Genomic DNA, 20,957 nt, shown 5'->3' with positions numbered 1-20,957 from the left:
CAGTCAGGGTCCCAGGATTCTTCATTATCCCAAAGATTTACCACGTAATCTATGCTGTCACTCTGTCTTGGTGCGTGTAGCTGCTATTACTCTCATTAAATGCTTTAGGTCCTGGGTGGCAGCAGCATTACTCATCTCAGCCACTGTGGCTATGCGGTGCTCTCCCTGGTGGCGGGCTGGCTGCTGCTGAGCGCCGGCCAGTGGGTTCCTAGAGGCCTTCCTCACTAACCTAAGGTGAACTGGCTGCGCTGAAGATTAGTCCAGACAGCTGGCCGAGGTCTACTGCGGCACAGTGAAGGGTAGGAGACTCTGGGATAGCTATCCACTGCCATCACTGTTTTGTTTCCGGCACAAGCCAGTTGAAGCAACATTGGCAGGGTTTTATTGAATTGGGACCAAGGCTGGAGGGTATTAAGACAGCACAAATATTTTGCAACTGAGGAAAATATAATTTGACTCTGCACAACTAGTGCCAAGTAAGTACAGGCATCTTAAAAGAAAACCTTTTAAAGGACCCCCCCTCCATCGTTTTCATTAAATGTAAAACCAACTAAAATTCAGTCTGATCAATGAGGTTTTAACCAATTACGCTAGAGATGGAAAAACAAAAGAAAGGGTGACGTCTTCTCAAATCGCCACAAGAAGAAAAACAATATTCCGGCCTTTGATTGTATTAATTGTGCCATTTATCATCCATTATTCAAATTACAACACAGCATCGATGCTTAATTGATTTCCTTCTACAGTTATGTTAGGGAACTAATTAGGCCTACTCCACTAGGTAGTGTCCTAGATCCTCACTTCAGATGGAATAACTCCACTCTCATAACACTCCCATTAGCTGCAATGGTGACCTAATTGAAAAGCGCCTGTCAGACTGTAAGTGAGCAGAACAGAATTTGACGGATTCACTGTGTGTGTGCGTGTGCGTGTGTGTGTGTGTGTGTGTGTACAAGGAGGGTTTGCTTCCATCTCGAGCACCTATTATTAAGCACGCTGGCTGTTTCTTACCATCGTAGCAGAAGCCGTGAAGACAGGGGCTGGAGCTGCATTCGTCCACATTGATTTCACAGCGGGGGCCGCTGAAGCCCCGGCGACAGTGACAGCGGAACCCCAAAGGGAAACGACCCTGGTCCAGCTCCTCCACACACACTGCACCGTTCTCACACGGATTACTGGCCTCGCAGGGTAAGAACTCACAATGATGACCTGGAGTGAGGCGAAGAAACGCACATGGACAACCATCCGGCCTGATCACAATACATCAATCTGTCCAGCAACAGTACAGTAAAGCCGGGGTCGTTAAAGATTATACCCCCATTGTATGTTTCCCCGAACGTGCCCACATGGTAGATTAGGCTACATGCTGTGTCATGCTGACTCATCGATTAGAGATACAAACAGAGCAACAGAGAGACACACGGGAATACAAAACTTGTTTTAGTAGGAGCTGACCCAGAGTCATTTTCTTCAATTTGAAATATTATTTTTGCATCTAATCTTTCCCAAAATGAGAAATTATATTTCCAATTACAGAATAACCTCACATGTACCCACTGGGCCATGTTTTAATTTAATTTTAGAATGGTTTTGTCCATTTCAGTGGCCTAATATCAGAAAATAAGTGGATGATTTTTTTTTTTGTAATTAAATAAAAGTTTTTTTTTGCTTGTGGCAAAACAATGACTACGTGGATAGTCTCCGTCCTCAGTTCTGATTGGAAGTCATGTTGATTTAAAACAACTCATAAAAGCAAACTTAGGCAAACTTGGCTTTTTTTTGGGCAATATTAAGATTTCTGTCTCAATTAAGAGTCACTTTAATTGAGGAAACTGCTAGAAGTGTAGAGACAAATTAAAGTGCCAGACACCATTATATTCAAATCAGCTGTTAAAGAAAATCACTCTCTTTTTGAAACACAAAACAAAAGGCAAGAGATGACGAGCATGCATGAACACAAATTATTATAAAACAAAGCAAGTGCAGAACATTCAGCAGCCCGGGCAACTTACATGAATGAAATGAGTGAATTAAAAAATAAATGCAAAATTAGACATAACACAATGGTTACCTCTGATTATTTCTGTAAAGTAAAGAAATGCAGTGAGAAGAAAATATTAGTATCAGTTGCTAATTTGTAGAGGAATTACTTGGTTCTGCAATGAATTAATCAAAAGTGCACATATAAGCCACACCATTGCTTTTGACTGAGCCACAGCTGATCTAAGATCAGTTAGCGTCTTATATAGAAACTTGGTGGAAATATTAAAATATGGTACTTTAATATTGTGAACGACAAGTAGCAGTTAATGGTCGTTTTTTTTATTTATAGATTTATGGAGTGGAATAGATCTCAAAATGGTCATAAATGTATTACATGATCTCCAAATAAAAACTAGTATAAACTTCAGTTCCTCTGCTAACCAGTCATGTTAGAGATTTGTGTGAATTTGTCATAATGACCTTATGGATTCTTGAGTTATGGCCAAAGTGATGTCATAGTGACCGTTAACCTCCAAAATCGAATCCCTTCATCTTTAAGTCCATTTCTAAATGTGTACAATTATTTGTGCTTTCACACAAGCGTCTTCCAAATACAAAATAACTGTCACTATTCATGTTATTTCTTTACACAGGATGCTTTTCAATCACGCAAAATTATCAGATATGTGAAGTTGAAGTTGAAAATCTAGACGTAAAATATTCATTTTTATTGAGGTTGGGTTGTGGGCATTTATAAAACTGTTTTACACGTGTTCTTACTCGTGTGTGGATACCTAAAATGACACGCACATCCTTGTAAAGCATATTTTTGTAAGGTAAATACATTTCTCACCATTTTGAGATCAATTTCACTCCACAGTCGCACAGTGGAACTACTTCTGACAAGGCAGCAGCTCATTTCTTTGGGAAAGAAGTGGCAGCATTACTGAAACAAACACACGGTGTTTACTTAACTGGGACTTGTATAAGAAGGGAGTAGTATTACAGCTCCGAGAGGCAATAGTTTGATCTAAACATTGACACAAATCCCTCTCTGCAGTACGGAAGGATTGCCAGAGCTGCCAATCTCGCTGAGAATCAACAAGCCATTCTGCAGCTGTTTGCAGCTTTCACAGACTCCCACAGTGGAGTACAGCAAAGTCCCTTATTCTACTATTATCACACTTGTGCTGCGACTGTGTACCATTTAGAGATATTGGCAGACTGGGAGGGAAGACAAACAATGTATATGTGTTTAAGACACTTTGCTTCTCAAATATGAGACGGGGAAAGATGAATGCGGTGCTGATTGGCTCTAATAACAATCCGGTTCTTAGTTTCTGTACGCCGCACACATGGTTATTACCATGCACGTCGATCACAAACGGCACCCTGTGGCTTTAATGATCCCAGATTGTTACGGAGTACCTCTCAGAGTACACTTGCATTCAGTTTAATTTACAGTTCTGACTACGAAAAGCAACCATCATGCTGTGGCCGCTGCCTAGCCTTATAATAGGAATATATCTAGCGCTTTGAATAACATCTGAAGATTTCCTTCCATGTTGATTTTCATCAGACTCTGAATCTTTCTCCTTAAGCTGTCAGCGCTCTTTGAAATGTCCCTTTTGTAAATTTCATGTGCCTTTTTCAGGCGTCATTTCCTCCCGGCCGCTCCGCCGTAAAGCCCAGATTTGTGGAGCGCTGCCCCGACTGTTGTCCTTCCAGGAAGCTCTCACAGCCAACGAGCTCATTAGATCTGTCAGAGTGGTCCTTGGGTTTCCACCAAGGTCCTTCTGGAAATCTTGCTCGGCTTGTTGGGATGAGCGTGTCTACGAGGACTGGACGAATGTTTTCCACATGTATTAATGATGGAGCCCTTGACGATGCCGTGAAATCAAACTTCTAGAATTCTATCCACATACTTCCTTCATGGCATCTACTCCGACACATACGGTCAACAGTGGATTCATATAATGATGACAAACAACTTGAGTCATCACCAACGTGGGCAGAAACAAGCTGCGGCAACAATTTAACATCAATAAAAATGATCTTTGATCATCTGTTTATGGAGGCTCATGTGTGAAGTAGTAGCTACATCTTTAATACATTTAATTTGACTAAATGCTTGTGTTTTTAAACCTGTTTTTATCTTGTTTTACTCTGCAGCACTCTGGGATTGTTTTTAACGATGAAGAGTGCATTATAAATAAAATGGATTATTATTATCATTATTAAAAACGGCTGAATAAATCCTAATTTTATATTTTTCCGATAAAGTAACACATTTCCTATTGTGTTAAATACAAACTTGCCAGTGCATATAAAGATAAATGTTTTGTTGATTTCTTAGAGTAAAATATAAACTACAAAGATGACTAAATAATGCACATTAAATATACTACCATTATGTGTGCAACGTAGTAAATCAAATACAATAAAAAAAATGTAATTTGTAAAAAAACAGTATTAAAGAACAAGCTGCATCAGTGATTATAAGTCCAGTCGTAGCATCTTCTTCTGTCTTGCAATATTAGATTTTTTTGTGTGAAAAAGACATTTGTGATTCCAGCGCCGAGGTGAGGGCGTACAGTGACGCCAGCTCCATCCTCTGACTAGATGATGAACGTCGGCTCTCGTGTGACGAAAGCACCCACCGTAGCTTACATCCCACTAATTACACCACCTCTCTTTATTTAACCGCAGATAGCAAATGAAGATGTACTCATTTTGTCGAGACATGCGGAGCGACTTCAGACAGGTGAAAATAATCGTACGTGGAGTTAATTATCTTTGTTTTTTTAGTCCCCATTCCCTCAGTGCTCATTACCTTTAAACGGAGCCACACATTGGCAGAAGTAATTACCCGGCTGGTCAATGCAGGTGGCTCCATTCTTGCAGGGAGATGAAGCACACTCATCAATGTCAAGCTCGCACTCTGTACCTTTGACAGAAAGCAACAAAGATTGATAGATATGTCGCAGGGAAAGGGTATTAAAGTTCGGCTGCTCTAAAACAGTCATTGTTAAGATCACGGCAACGCATCACTGCAGTTTGCAAGTTTGAGAGAAGAGAAGCACACATCACTTTGGAACAACCACAACATGTCATCTGGCTATAAACAGCATTTATTTAATACACAACATGAACGTGAAATTAATTGGCTTTTCTATAAATGATTTTTTTTCTTAACGCCATACACTCAGATGATGCAAATGCTAAAAGTAGTGCTTTAGTGCTGAATGCAGCAAAAATGGTGCAAGGTAGGAAACAGCAAGCACCATCCTCACAGCAAGAACTCCATTTCTGAACTTTCAAAAAACTTTTCTTCAGCACATTATTCAAAGGGACTGCTTTTGTTTTTTTCTCTTTCTTTTATAAAAGAAGAGAAACCAGCTCCCTTGAGATCACAGGATTCAGCACAGCAACCGGTTGTACCGTTTGTAATTCACTGTGGGAATTATTAGCAATTATTTCCAAACTTTAACGGTTGGAAAAAAAACATGACCTTCGTTTTAATCAAGAGTCGTTGTGCTTTTAGCAGGTGGCATCACAACACCACATGTAGGGAGATAATTACTCAGAAAGACTTCAAAAATGTGGGCAAGTGTTGTTTTGTCTCAGCTGCCGACGGCTACTTTGAAATGTTTTAATGGCAATACAGAATTTAGGCCTGAAGATGTGATTGTCTGAATGTGATATGCCCTCTTCATATCCTTCATGTTAGGGTAAACAAAGGTTCACTAACCTGTGAAGCCAGGCAGACAGACGCATCCGTAGCCGTCGACGAGGTCGACACATGTGGCGCCGTGCCGGCAGGGCGAGGACTCGCACTCGTCTACGTTGACTTCACAGTAGTTTCCTGTGAACACACCAGGTTCAAAAAGAGGCCAAGAAAGCACCAGATCAAATCCTCCATCACCCTCCTCAACCCTGTTTGCCCATCAGCACGTTCATGTTGATCTCGGATTATTCTTTATGTTATGTTCATGTTGAGATTATGTTTTTGATGCACTTTGATCTAGATTGTAATGCTTTGCTGGTGGTCAAACAATGTATTCTTCTGTGTTCCTGTGTGACTATTATTCCCTCATGTTTGTTCTTTGCTGCAAAAAAAACAAATGACCTTCAGGCAGAAATACAATTCCAAGTTGGTCACACACGTCCACAAAGTGCTGCAGCTCAGATCTGTAACATTTTATGACTCATGCTCAGTTTTTGCACTCCTCCCCCCCCAACCAACTTAGTCAAAAACATGTTGCATTTTGACTTAAATCCTCTTGGTGTAGAATTTGAAACTTAATGATTGGTGACATCTTCAATCCCTCGGCTGCAGTATTTTTAAGACAGTTGTCACAAAAATTAAGTCAGCCTGATATTCCGTCTGCACATGTGGCATGAACACATGAAATAAACACTTTTTTATGTTCTGTGCTAGAAAACTGTTTTTGACGCTGATATTTTGTTTTGGAAATTCAACAAAACAAAGTGTTTCTTTAAAACAACAACATTAAAAGATTGTCATCTTTCTGCCCAAACTACAAACTCTATGTAGCTGATTTCCATCTCTTTCTATATTGCATATGCTAGTAATATGGATTATTCTCCTGGTGTCTCCCTCCTAATTTGTTTACTCTGAAAATAGAATGTAGATCAGCTGCACACAAACTAAGCCGTGAGCCCCCTTTTTTTTTTTTGCATTATCACTATTTCACACATGTTAAGTCGCTGTGAGCTTTGGAGGATGGCGTTATAATAGCGTGCAGCGTCTAAATGAGACGTTTAGTTGCATTACAACAGTATTCCATGTAATCCCAGTGTTCTGTTTGTGCTGAGGGTAAATCCCAAAGGTCTAAACAGAGCTTGTTGTGCTGTATGACCTCATCGCCCCCCCGGTGTGACCTGATGCAGCCCAAAGGTTAGCATGAGTTCGCTGCTAACACTGCACTCTGGATCTATCGGAGATTTGGTCGATACTGATGCTCAATGTAGACAAAACATTTCAATCTCTCTCAAACACTCCGGGGACGTCCGGGGATGTTTTATAAACCCACTTATTACTAACAGAAGTGCAGTTTCGGCAATTCTGCATTTTTGCTCTTTACGTCCTGTTATGTACACACATTCATATTCTACTCTCAGATTCATAACAACTCACAAGTGGATGTCTCCACTGTTTTTTTTTCTACTTACACATAAAAATAATTTAATAGCGTAATGACATTAGATTCCATTAACACATCCTTGCTTTCACAGGGATAAAAAAAACTTGAAATTCTACAGACTCAAAGTGCTCTTTTCTCCATCACAACCCTAAAGATAAATATTACATGTTAGCCTCGATATAAGTAAGGACTATAAATTACTATAATTGAGTTGAATTTGTCAGTATATGCGGTCTGTTAGCAGAGCTTTTGAGTGCAAGTTTTGTTGCTGAAAGCATGAAGAATCCAGAAATTCTACTTTAACAATATCAATCTCATAAATCATAAATTATGAATCTCACACCCATATCCATGTAGATTTGTATTATTATTATTATTATTATTATTATTATGTATGCAGAGCCAAAAGCCCAAAGTCTGGGAGGTGTGATGCAAAGGAAGGCCGTCAGGGGAAGAAGCGTATAAAGTACCTGTGACTCCGAGAGGACACTGGCAGCTGAAGGAGTTGAGCTCATCAACACAGGAGCCTCCATGTTGACAGGGCCGGCTGAGACATTCATTCACTTCTATCTCGCAGTTATTTCCTTAGAAAGTATGAAAAAAGGTGCAACAACATGTTGACACACTGCTTCTGTGAATAAAACGTCACGTTAACTCAAGAAGAATGACTTCAAGATCGCCTTCACTTACCAATAAATCCGGGTGCACAGAAGCAATTGTAGCCGGCGAGAGCGTCTTTACAAATACTCAAGGCTCCACACGGCTTTTCTTCACAGTCATCAATGTTTATCTCACAAAACTGGCCTGTTAACCCTGCAGGGAGAGGACACAATATTCTATAGGATTTCACCACTCCAGGGGACAATCCTTTAAAGTAGTGCCTGTAGGATGTGATATACTGAGCCACCATCTAGTAAAGACATCTCGTAGGGACCAACCAGGCCTCAGTGACGATTATTAGGGCAAAATAACTATTTGATGAGCTGGTTTTCTTCCCTTCTAATGCATAAACAAATCTCAGTCTTATCAATTAATGACAAATATTAGGAACCACTTGTTTTTGTGAATGGGTCACTGTTTTGTTAAGTAATGTTTTGTTAAAGTAATGAACAAATATATACACAAAGGCAGGAAGGAAGATGACTGGTAGTAAGCAATGTCAACAATGCAGTTTTCAGAATCTAATTATAAAAATTTGTTTGTAAACATTTTATGAGGGAATGAAAGTGTCCAACATGTTTTTTAACAAAAAAAAAAAAGTTCAATTAAACATTATTATGTTTTCCAAGAAAAGTCCTCAGGTGTAATGTTAAGCATAAAAACTAAATGTTTTGCAAAGCCAATTAAAAAATACAAAAACAACATGATTTTTTGTAATTACCAGACTAATGTGAGGCTTTTTTTTTTATAAATCAGAGTATAAATAACTCACCTGTCACTTTGCCTTTCCAATAAAGAGGACGTATGTCAGGTCATGATGGCCGCTGAATACTTAAAGGGAACTTAACCCAATTTCAGAATGTATACATTATGTATAGGTACAGAAATATTCATAAAAAAGAAAAACACTCTCACAAATCCAATATCTAGAGTGTTCAACTCAATATATATGTATAACGCCTTACAAGCTGTTCACTTTCTGAAAGCTGAGAAGGACATTTTTTTATGAAATGTGTGGGTAATCTGCAATATAAACTGGAAATAATGTATTCATATTCACTTATTACAAATAATTCTGCAAGTGAATTTAACATTTTTTAGATGAACATTTAAGCAGGTAGAGTCGTTTGCATACGTCATTAGTTAGTTCCTGAAAAAACAGTAAATATTAGTTATATAATGACTTATTTATACTTGTTATGTATCGTTATCTTATCTACCTATTCATTACCTCTGAACTACTGCTGTCAAATGCAACGACAGCAACTAATTAGGCTCAATTCCCACTTCTCTCCTGACACAATCTGATTCTAACCTCAGCAACACTTGGCACCGGCAACATGCTATCGAATACCATCTATTCCTTTGGTGGTAAACAATCCGTCTGATTAAATACTTGTGGATCCTAAGAGGGCAACCATACATTCCACGCATCGTCAGCTTTGAAGTCAGCTCCCTTCCTGATGAAGGGAGGCCTGAATTACCCACGTCGTGAGGCTGCTGCGTGTTGTTGCTTCAGGCCAAAGAGATTAGACTCCCGCGGAGACGGAAGGTGAACAAGCCAAAGCAGCAAACTGGGAGTAAGTCTGCTATGTGGATGATTCATTCAAGGAATTGCCTCCATTGGGCCCGCTGCTGCATGGTGAACCCACCTGCTAAACAATCACACTGGAAGCCTCCAGATAGATCCACGCACGCCGAACCATGTTGACACAGGCCATCAACACAGTGGTTTATAGGTGTTTTGCAGCGCGGCCCCGAGTACCCGTGGTGACACGTACATCTATAAGTATCTGCCAGCTCTTCACACAGGAGAGTCCCCTCAGGGTTGCACGGATTCGACACGCATTGGTTCACAGTCGAGGAGCAGTCATTGCCATGGTATCCTGTAAGAAGTGGGATCAAAGTCGTGATTGAAGTGCGGCGCTGTGTACAGTATCCTCCCGACTTCCCACGTCTGGCAGAAATCATGGATTGTGATTTGACACAATGCAGCCGTTGCCAGTGTTTTCCTCCTCCCTACTGATTTACAAATTCTTATCCAGCGGCAGCCGGAAGCAGTGAGAAGCCGAGGAGGGATTTCAGCGACAGTACACAAAACTTGTGTGTGTGTGTGTGTGTGTGTGTGTGTGTGTGTGGTTTCTTTTCTCCACACCGATTGTGACTAATTTGTGGATTTGTACACAAGCTTTCTAATGGTATTCACTTAAGAGGTAAAAGCTGGTTTGGTGATAGCGCCGCAGTAATCATCAACACAAATACGTTTGCATTAAGGGCTGCGTGTAAAAGAGAGGGATTGATGGAAAACAAACCGAGAGGAGCACAAGACGCTTGGCTCGATGATGATTTTGATTTCATGCATGTTGCATTATCATTGCATGTCTTCATTTTAGATGGAGTTATTATAGTAATAACTACAGTGTTTGTATTGTAATGTCTTCTATTCCATATTAATGTATTTTATTTTTATATGCACCATAAAACCGAAGAAAATGCCAAAGAGACTGATTCTGAAGAGCGCCAAGCTCGGTTCATACATCAAAACGAAAAAAAATGAGCTTAGCATATTCATTACCAATGGACTTTATGAATGTGTTATAATACCTGGAAGGCAAACACACTGGATTTCCCCAGCTGAGTTGTAGGAGCAGCTTCCTCCATGTCTGCAGACGTCTGACGCACACGCGGAGACAGATGTGGAACAGTTCTTCCCTAAGAGGTAAATACAAAGGCTGTTAATGGAGCGCTATAAAAATGATGACACACTAAGAAAGAAGACACACCGGTGTGATGTGAGGTGCAGTTGCTTCATGCATTCAAACACACGCTATTTGCTGGGTCTAGTTTAATGGCGTATTTACCACGCCGAATACAAAAGTGGAAACAAGATGAACATACAGTCATGCACAGCTTGGATGCCAACTTGCATCTGCATCAACGTGGAGGCAAGATATACATTAGACATTGAGACCACTTTGATGGTCATCACTGCTGAAGACTCATCAATCTGCATTCAAGTCCAGACTACGAGCGTGATGACAGAGATAACTCACCAGCAAAGCCCGGAGGACAAACGCACTCATAGTCTGCAACCAGGTCAATACACGTGGAATTATTGGCGCAGTATCCGTGGACACATTCATCATAGTTGATTTCACAGTTCAGCCCCCCAAACCCTGGTATAAGGAGAGAGAGAGAGAGAGAGAGAGAGAGAGAGAGAGAGAGAGATAGAACCAGACATGAAAACGTACCAACGAGGTTCAAATTGCACCCAAAAGCAATTCATGTCATTGTGGAATATAACATGACAAGTCAATGCAAGCTCATCATAAGTACATCATATGGAGAGTACAGTCTGTATTTTAGGAAATACATAATATTATGACGTATTGTTGGCGGGTTTTTTCCCCCCCCCGATGGCACTCAATTCAAAGTTATAAGAGCATATTGGATATTTAAAAATAAGAAAAGGTTAAAGTCATAAAGTAAAAGTGAGTGGTGCCAATTTCTGACATTTTAGTCCCTCATAAATATATTCCACCGCATGGTCACGCTACAAAATGACTATCATTAGCACTGTCACACACGGCGGCTACAGGAAGCCCATGACTAATGCTCGGCTATCAGCACCATCGGTGCAGGTCAAATTCTCATCATTTCTCAAACTGACCATGGAACCAATTTCCACCTCTCTCCATGTCATAAAATTTGACAATTATCCTGACTGCATTAAAAATGCATAACAGGTTTCACCCGCAATCAAGCTTTAATCAGAGGTATGTCTCACAGGTAAGATGTCAACTAGACCAGGAAATTATTGGAAAAATAGCCGAGATTTTTTTCTTCCTCTAATGATGCGGCAAATTCTGATGGAACGATTTGATGGGATCGGAGGAATGTAAAGCTAATGTTTGCTAACTTTACGGACATTGAACTGAAGCCAGCAAACGTGAGGAAATATGTCATAAAAACCATCATGAATACAGGTAGAATTAGACATGTGCTACAGAAATAAACCCTTTTCTGAGAGTACAAAGGTTTTCATTCCAAGTACTACAACTACTGAGTTCACTGATTAGGCTGCTCTCTGACTCAAGGTGTGCTAATCAGCCAAACCTCCTGCTGGCTTTTGGTTAGGACCCGTTTCTGTTAACACTCAATGGCTGAACAGATATTCAGATTAACTATTTTATTATCAGCATATTCCAGAAAAAGAAGATAAGGACCAAGAATCTTTCCCAGGAGTTCAATAAATGATAAAAACCTGAGTACATTCATTGAACATGAATGAAGAATGTAGTTATCTATGTGGAGATATTGCACCAAACTTAGTCTGCAGATAAGAAATAGAAAAGCTGAAATGTAAATGTAAAAGAAGCTCTTATAAATGGTTGCAATCATTTGTTAATGTTGGAGTTTTGATGACATATACATATTGTTCAGGGGAGCAGAGCAGTCTAAAGGATGCTTTATGCTGCATCAATGAGTTCTTTAGTTGATATTATTAAAATAATCACATTTCCATGAACATCTGAAAGCCAAGATGAAGTCCAAATCAATAAATGGATATGAAAAAACTCATAATAAGGCAATTGGCCCTATTTTTTTGTCTTTAATTCTTTAAACCATTTGAAACTGGAGACTGGAGTCACCATGGCGATGAAGTAAGGCTTCCTTCATTCACTTTCCTATAAATATAGTTCCATTGTGAGAAATGGAAATCGCTAACGGTGCTCAAAATAAACTCCAATAAGAGTCGTGATGAAATGTGTACGGCCTGTTCAGTATATCTGAGATTGATATATCAACTGGAAATGGAATGAGTTGTAGCTGCATTTGTTTCCTGAATACTTTTATAGAATGTCTTTTTTCTCGGCCGTTGAACATCAGCAGCAAACAGAAGGCAGACTTGCTTGTAGATTTGAGTCTAAATAACTCAATGTCTTTTCATTTCCGTCGATCCATTTATCCACAGGAATAACACATAGAGCGCCAGACAACAAAGTGGAAATAGAATGAGTGTCAAAGTGTTTTCCGAATGTGTTTTCCTTTTCATTTCAGCCAGGGTCATAACTTCAGGCACCAAACGGGTTGTTTGCACACCAGCAAAGGTCTGAATTAGCCACATAATGGCATTGTCTCGACTATTGGGGTGGATTTAATTGTATTGTAACTTACCCTCGGAGCAGGAGCACTGATACCGGTCAATGCCGTCCACACAAATACCAGCGTTCTGGCAGGGCTCGGACTCACACTCATCGAGGTCTACCTCACAGAATGACCCTCCAAACCCTGCAGCGTGTGTACAAGAAGAAGAAGGGAGAACGACGCCGCCGTTATTGGAATCCTTTTCGCCCGGTTTAATTCCTCAGCCAATTAGGATCAGCATGACTTTGTTTTCACAAACAAAAGCTGGTATTCAAAGCTCATATTGATTCAAAGAGCTTGCTGGGCACATGCAGACTCAGCTCACTGGATCATTTAATCATGTTTAATAAGAGCCAGTCATTGCCCTTCTGATTTATTACATTAAACGAGGCAAATCCAGTGATTTCTAAGATCAAAGTCAATCTATACACAAAGGGAACCGCATGAAACAAATAACATGCATCAGTGCACAGGTGTGGACGGACACACACACACACACACACACACACACACACACACACACACACACACACAGGCCATTAAGCAGAAGAAACATGTCAGTGTTTAAAGCACGTTCCTGCCGCTGCTACACAGGCTGTTTGTGGGTTAACCTGGTGTAACCCGAGTATCTGTAACGTGTTTCACGCTGTCAGCCGAGGACTAAACACAGCATAAGGGTCCTAAGCTGCTCTTCACAATTAGGGATGTGGAAACGTGAATATATATAGAATACTAGAAATAAACAGTTTCCCGTAAAAAAAAAAAAAGTATTCGCATGAAAACCGGAACAACCAAACAAAAACAAAAAAGAAACAACAAAAACAAGCGCTGCAATGCGAAAAACCTGCCGTATGACAAAAAAAAAAAACGTCTCATGCCAAGTGTTTTGTTTTGATGAAACAACAGCTTTTCGGAGCTCAAATCATTTTATGTAAAAAATACGTCTTGCGCTGAAAAAGGGATCGTATGAAATACATGCTCATGCAAAACAAAAAGCTCACCAAAAAATAGACTTTTGGTCAAAAACACAATTATTGCCCTGCATGATCAGCTCTTTAAGAAAGTTTAATCACTTAAAAAGTAGTGAAAATCACCTCTCAGTTCAAGGACACGAGTAAGTGCGAGGTCAAAAGATTTGGCAGCACGGGCTACGTAGCGTAGCGTGGGAGGGTACGGGTAACATGTTCCGCAACACATTAGGTTGGCACGTATTACATAATAGGGATGCCAAGACTGTCGACCTGGAAGATCTCGACAAGACAGCATCTCGCAGTTTGCCCTTGTGTAGTGATCTGAGGAGAGCCGCTCGCCGCGGGTTGCTTTCATTTACATAAGAAATCACTCACGATCCCTCACTCTGACATCTGCCCAGCATAAGTGCAACAGGAGTAATGAAGTTAGGGTTATTGATTGGGTTACGGGAACTTCCATGTGATAGCCATTCATTAGAAAGGAGATAGCGGAGCCGGCGCGGAGCAGTGTCGACTGAATTATGATTGGTTTGGCAGGAAAAATTGTTTTCATTTCAAGTAGCGCCACTGTATCCTGGAATGAGCTGCACGGCTTCCTGTCTGTACACACACAGTGCTATACTGGCACTTACAACCCTGACTTGTAGGAGTGTGATGCCTGGTTGAGTATCTAACAGGTCAAGCTTCTTCCTCGTACTCCTGTCGCCCCGTCACTGCTGCCAGCTCGCTGTGATAAAGCTGGAATCAGCCGAACTTGACTGACAAGCCAACAAAATTGTTGTTTTTTCAAATTAATCTGCATAAATAAGCACTATGAAGTATTTTAAACCACTGTGTGATTCATCATACTATGACCTATATGTCCTCGAAAATGGCTGCTTTATCTATTTAAGATAATATATGGGGAAATGGCAGTAAGGATGGTCAGCAATATCTACGTATATATTTGCCCTTCTGAGGATTTATAGATAAAGAATAAAAGTTTTGGGGGGAAAAGCTTCTTGTTCCGATAAGCAAGAGATTTATCTTTCTTTTCCATCTACAGGCAGCTAAACATTACCTGAATCTGCAGCAGGTAATGTATGGAGACATACTCCTTTTTAATACTGTGACCTTGAAGCATGAGAAAATGCCCGATTTTCCGCCCGCTTACATACCTGCGTGACAAATGACACGTTAAAGGTCTCGCTCACCTCGTTCACACGTGCAAGAGACGCCGTGTCCACCCTTGGTCTCGACGCATATTAATGTGTGTTCGCTGCACAGTCCAAACGAGCAAAGGTCAATATCCACGGAGCAATCTTTCCCCTTGAACCCTGCAACGAGAAAGCCAGTTAACAATGGAGGGGGTCAAAGCCGGAAACCTCGGGAAACAAGAGATAAGGTTGGAAAACAGCACCAACACATGCTTGTGTGGCTGTGTGTTTTATTAGGTATGGACACCTTTTCTGCGGCGTGTTAATGGGGGTATCGATCCCTCCCCTTGCAATCTACCTGCTATGCAGTATGCTAATTGAGTGAATCATTGACAGAGACCCACCCTACACAACTGATCTATATCACATTTATCTGCCCCACCAAATGCACGTCTGCATGCCACTGATAGATACCCATGTCAATACCCATTGTTGTAAATAAAGCCCAGACAGATGGTGTGACTGATACTCATTACATGAGCTGGTGCAAATAAAGACGACTTTAAGGGAGAAACCTAAAATAGATTACGGTGCTGTTTTTTTCCCCGTGGCCATTCTGTAATGTGGGTCTTTAATTAATTGTTACATTCACAAAAGGCTGGGAGAATGTTTTTTTTTTTTAAATGCAGCAAATGCAGCAAAAATCTCAGTCTTACTCTTACTAAACAAAAACCTCTCTGAACCAAAAAGCCTCTAACCAGGACGGATGGGCCGCCGCCTCGCAAAGTAGGTCTCACTCACCGGCGAAGCAGTGAAATACGTCAAACGTCCCGTCCTAATGCAAATGGCTTTTTATCCATACTTCAATAACATGCCCACAGGACAGCAGCTGTATTAGATTATGCACTTCCTGTTGTAAGCAGTCTCCACTTTCTTTACATTGTAAGCCAGTTTCCAGAGCTCCAGCACTTTCCATCAACACATCTCTCTGGATGTTTGATGACCTTCCAACTACCCTTTTCTCATCATATTATGTATTGCCTTGACTGGTTAATGGACAGCTATTGCCTCCAACAGAGTGTTTCAGAAGTGTTTAATAACCAATTGTGCATGCAATTCACTCTGAGGTTAATGTTGCATGAAGGAATGTCACATTTACAGTGTCACCATCTCCAAATGGGACTCCCCATTCAATCTGGCAGCTCAGCCCAACTCTGCTGCAGAAACCAAAAAAAAAAAAGGCACAAAGCGAAACAAACTGTTTTTCGCTTTATCGTAAAGCGCGCCGTCGTAACGAGACATCCTGTGATGTATTGTTGGAAACATTAAAGCCATGTCCCTATGTACCCGTGTTCATTGGTTAATGATAACAGCCGCGGGTCATAACTACTCTTTGCCTCGGAGAACTGCTGTTCATCAGCACATTCAGGCATCGCTCCTCACCAGCGCTCTGCTGGCTCCGCTGAGCTGACAGACTTAAAATCACGTTCTGGGATAGAAATCAACAAATCCAGTTGTTACTTCGAAGTGAGCGTAATCAATAAAATGAGCCTATAACGGTAAGGTGTGGATATGAAACATTTTGATGTGAAACAATTTTGCTGGATATGGCTTGTGGAGGTCATCAGCGCCGCCTTCTTTCTTTGGTCTGCGTGTAAGTTAGCGGGTTAAGTACTAGTGTTGTAGTTGTTATAAGAATTTTGTATAACCACATGATTTTAGTGTCTTCTGTTTATGTTAGAGCTTTAGGGGTCTCAGTATTTTTACGACTTTAGCATCCACGGTGACCTCTGAGGTCCCATGTCTTAGGAGGCCCCATGCCTTAAAGCATATATTGAACTGTCCATGACTTTGGTACATATGCGCTGAACTGTTAATGACTTTAGTATTTCCACTGATGACCTAAACAGGGCCTAAAGCTATCCTGCAGAACAGCTAACCGTTATCAGGGGCCCTGTGCACATGATGTCTTGTATTACATGTTTTCAATGACGCGTTATCTCCTGTGCCTTTAAAAGACTCAAGTCACAACAATGATTTGAGCACTTTCTCTGTAGCATCCTCATGCGTTGTTGCATTGTAACGGCTCCTCTTGGCTAAGATTAAAGTCAGACGTCGACTTTACTTTTGTCTCCGATCTCCTCCTTGGGAGAATTTATTCGTTTACGGGAAAATTATTTTAACAGTAGTAGAGTATGTCATGTAGAGTATATACTGTGTGTGTATATATATATATATATATATATATATAAAAACACCAGTCAAGCCCATTCCAGCAGGGATGACACTAAATTGTCTGTGCATTGTCTAATTTATTATTATCATTTCAGTTATCATCATTACTGTGATTGAATGTTAAGCTATTTTTCACTGGAATATTAAATAATAAAAAAAATCTGTATCAAATGTTGAGTCATTCCTCTAGAAAGTCTAGAAAACTTGGAGGAATGTCATAATTGCTGACCGTGTTCTGCAGTTAAAGTGTAGATGACATGCACATTCACCTAAAATGTGGTGATAGTAAGTGGCACGACAGCCAATATTTGGATTTTAACTGGCGCTGACATGGTGGGCTCATGTTCGTGAGTCTGACTCAGCGACAGGACGTCCTCCAGAAACCACGGCTGCCATCAACTCATTAGTATGACTGCCTCAGTGTGACTCTGGGTGCAGATTGAGAATTTCTATCCATTTCTGTCACCAAAACGACTCATTTAGAGGATTGGGCAACCTTGGCCAAAGTACCCCTGAGAGCTTTAGTCATAATAATAATTCAAAATTCAACTTGACAGGTACTATACTGTAGTTGCAAACAGGAAACGTAGGATGGTTAAATAGCGATGGCCTGGTTCTGACTCTCGGTGTGTGTTTTTGTAGCAAGCAAACATCACGGACCATTTGTCTTATTGAATTTCCGAAAAGATAAAATGATCAGAAACACCTGTCTATAAATCTTTCAATGAAGTCAAAACAGTAATGGAAACTTTACTGACACATCGGTGGTCTGTTTCTGACCAAATCGAATTTGAGCCGCGGGAAGAAAAAAATAACACGAGCAAATTATTGACAGGGATACATTAGCTGTGTCCATAATGTCATAAAAACACACCATGCAACAGGTGCTGCACATGGTTTCGAGGCCGTAAAATGTCTTAATGACTTCACCCACATTTGAGGTGATTTACTTTCCAGTAAAGTCGAAGCATATTCTGCTGAGGGAAGAGGACGAAAACAAGATGCACAATGAAAACAAAAGAGCGTGTGTGTGAAATTGTGTCAAGTTTAGAGTAGTCAAAAAAAAAAGCAGATGTAAAATATCCAGTCAGGTTCTTCTGCCTGTGAATACGCAGAGAAAATGATTTAGTGAAACAGAGCCGCTGCCCGGTGCCGAGTGTGTTCTGTGTTTTGTGGATTTTATTTGTCAAATATTTGTCTGGAAATCCAGTTATGTGGATGGTGACTGTTTGCTGTTTGAATGTGACATTGGACTGAGGCATTCTGACTTGTGCAATCAAGTAGTGATTAAGTATTTTATCACCAGAGGGCACAGTAAAGTCAGCCTCACACCCAGGAATGCAACGCCTTTCACTGCTATACGGACCCATTATGGATTGTTGCTGGAAACACGTGTTATAAAATGTCTTACAAATAAAAAATGTGTCACGTGATGAAGTCGGAGACTCATGTTAACATGCATTAAAGCTTAGCTGTTTTCCTTTTAGGTCTATTGATGTCAAATGTAACCTTGATTCGAAAAAAGAAAAAACAAACATGAAAAAAAATGTATTATTAGTATTTGCTTTGTTATATAGAGTCGTTTAAAATGTTTATTTTAACTGGTCTCGACCTGATTAATTCCCGTCTTTGTAAGCAAACCTTGAACAAGAACTTCAAAATGATCAAAGAAGACAAGTTTGTATGTAAATTCATGAGAAACAGACATATTCCCAAGGTAAAGTATGAAGAAAATGAATAGCATGATATTTTTGTTAATGCTCTATAAAACACAAGTGGTACTTACCAAGAGGACAATGACAGATGTAGTCATTTGTCAGATCCATGCAGAGGCCTCCGTTTAGACAAGGCTGCGACCAGCAGTCATCGACATCCTCAGTGCAGGTCCGTCCTGCAGGATGAGCAGAGAAACATGAAGAAACTCCATTTAATATCGCAGTTTAAAAGGTGTTTTCTACTAACATGTTGCTGGCATTTCATGATTATGAGAGGTGTGATGCTCTAGTCCACATTTCCGTTTAATTCCCCCCCCCAACAATGAGCACCACCTGCTTTATTGGTGGCGGGGATTTTATTTCATGGCGTAAGCTGATTGCTATGATTCTGCTGGCTCAAAATGTGATTGAAAGATTATGCGTTGGGTAAGTTGCAGCGTGTACGTATGCAGAAATGGTGTAACCCTCAGTTTTATTATCCTCTGGGCAGGAGTTAGATACAGAATTGATTCCAGACTTTACGGAGGAATTTAATGCTCCAGCAGGCCCCGGCCTCTGGCGATATATCAGACCTCTGGGTTCTCTATGAGCCGGAGATCTCCCAGAGAAGGAACAGCCTGACATCCTCAGGCAGCCGCTGTCCACATCAAAAGGTACTCGTGCTATCGCCATGACGACCCCACGCACAGGCAAGTGCTACTGCTAATCACGCTGTATACGATCCTGGCGTAATTAAGGCAGCTGCTGACTTTACCTACAGCCTACATATATTGTACAAGACACACTTTGCAGAGCGCACTCTATGATACCGAGCCAGATCGTTACGCCAGCCAATAATGATTCATTTAACTGCTTACACATTACCGCACCGCTGTTCAATTTAGACATTTCCGCCACACCAAATTGGTGATATTAATAGACCACATTACGCCTAAGATATAGACTGTTATAAATGAGCATTATCTAGCGTGCGATAACTTACTTGCCTTGGATTTTGGCTTAATAAGACGTTTATACAGTATTCAATCCGCCCGTTTTAACGTAAACAGAAATTCATTGGAACATGTGACTCAATTTTGCCCTAAAAACATCTGCTTAACACGGTGTGATGTATGAATATCATAAAAAAGTGGCACTTTTATTAACAGTGATGAATGAATGCATACCTACAACCTAAAAGCTTTTGCATGTGGTTGCACATTAAATATCTCTTCACCGATACAAGCGAATCATATTTCTCTTATATTCTTTACGGCAGTGAAAAGCCACAATTTTATGTCACTATGAATTTCTTTAAATCATTTTAAAGATTTACACTGTTGACACTTCTGCTACAGTGTGTCTGAATTTCAAGCATTTGTATGTGTAGTAATTCCATTCCAGCTGCCATTATATGCACATAACTAAAATTGCACCTTTTCCCTCCTCACTGATACAATTTCAGATGTGAAAACTGTGCCTGATGTTCAATAATGCCAAAATTCTGATGAACTTTGTGTGCGGATGCTATTCCAAACACTAGAGCCTGCTCTAAAAGCTGATACCCCCGTGGCTGGCCCTCCTAATGGCTGCAAATAGGCCCACATTCGCATCAGATGGTCTCATACCCTCAAACCCCGGGGGACAGTGGCACCGATAATCACTGATTAGGTCCACACAGGTGGCGCCGCCCGCGCAGGGGAAGCTGTTGCACTCATTTGTTTCCAGTTCGCAGAGTGGCCCTTCAAACCCGAGCGTGCAGCGGCAGGTGTAGTTATACCGCCGGTCCAGGCAGACGCCGCGCTCGGAGCAGCGATGGCCGACGCAGTAATCGATGTCCTCGTCGCAGTGGACGCCTGCGTATCCTCTGGGACAAAGGCAGCTGGCGACACATTAAAGGGAATTTCTTAATACTGTATAGCAGGTGCAGGTATTCTTTCAACCCTGAAGGAACAGTAAATG

General features: G+C 40.7%; 1 protein-coding gene across 1 annotated transcript in view; it reads right to left on the bottom strand.

Annotated features, from left to right (window-relative positions):
• The window catches only part of eys (eyes shut homolog), a gene marked incomplete at its 5' end in the record, with an annotated part of 140,648 nt that overhangs the window by 99,440 nt on the left and 20,251 nt on the right, over positions 1-20,957 (bottom strand). The window contains 12 exons of the mRNA XM_084020918.1: positions 1,012-1,209; positions 4,817-4,930; positions 5,735-5,848; positions 7,622-7,735; positions 7,842-7,964; positions 9,464-9,697; positions 10,416-10,523; positions 10,865-10,987; positions 12,990-13,103; positions 15,124-15,246; positions 19,088-19,192; positions 20,624-20,877. Coding sequence (XP_083877044.1) covers positions 1,012-1,209; positions 4,817-4,930; positions 5,735-5,848; positions 7,622-7,735; positions 7,842-7,964; positions 9,464-9,697; positions 10,416-10,523; positions 10,865-10,987; positions 12,990-13,103; positions 15,124-15,246; positions 19,088-19,192; positions 20,624-20,877 — 1,724 coding nt within the window. The remainder of the gene's footprint in view (positions 1-1,011; positions 1,210-4,816; positions 4,931-5,734; positions 5,849-7,621; positions 7,736-7,841; positions 7,965-9,463; positions 9,698-10,415; positions 10,524-10,864; positions 10,988-12,989; positions 13,104-15,123; positions 15,247-19,087; positions 19,193-20,623; positions 20,878-20,957) is intronic.

The sequence above is a fragment of the Eutrigla gurnardus genome, assembly GCF_963514095.1.
Source record: "Eutrigla gurnardus genome assembly, chromosome: 11".
NCBI lineage: Eukaryota > Metazoa > Chordata > Actinopteri > Perciformes > Triglidae > Eutrigla > Eutrigla gurnardus.
Note: the sequence above shows the minus strand (reverse complement) of the source record. Positions and strands in the feature narration are given on the sequence as shown.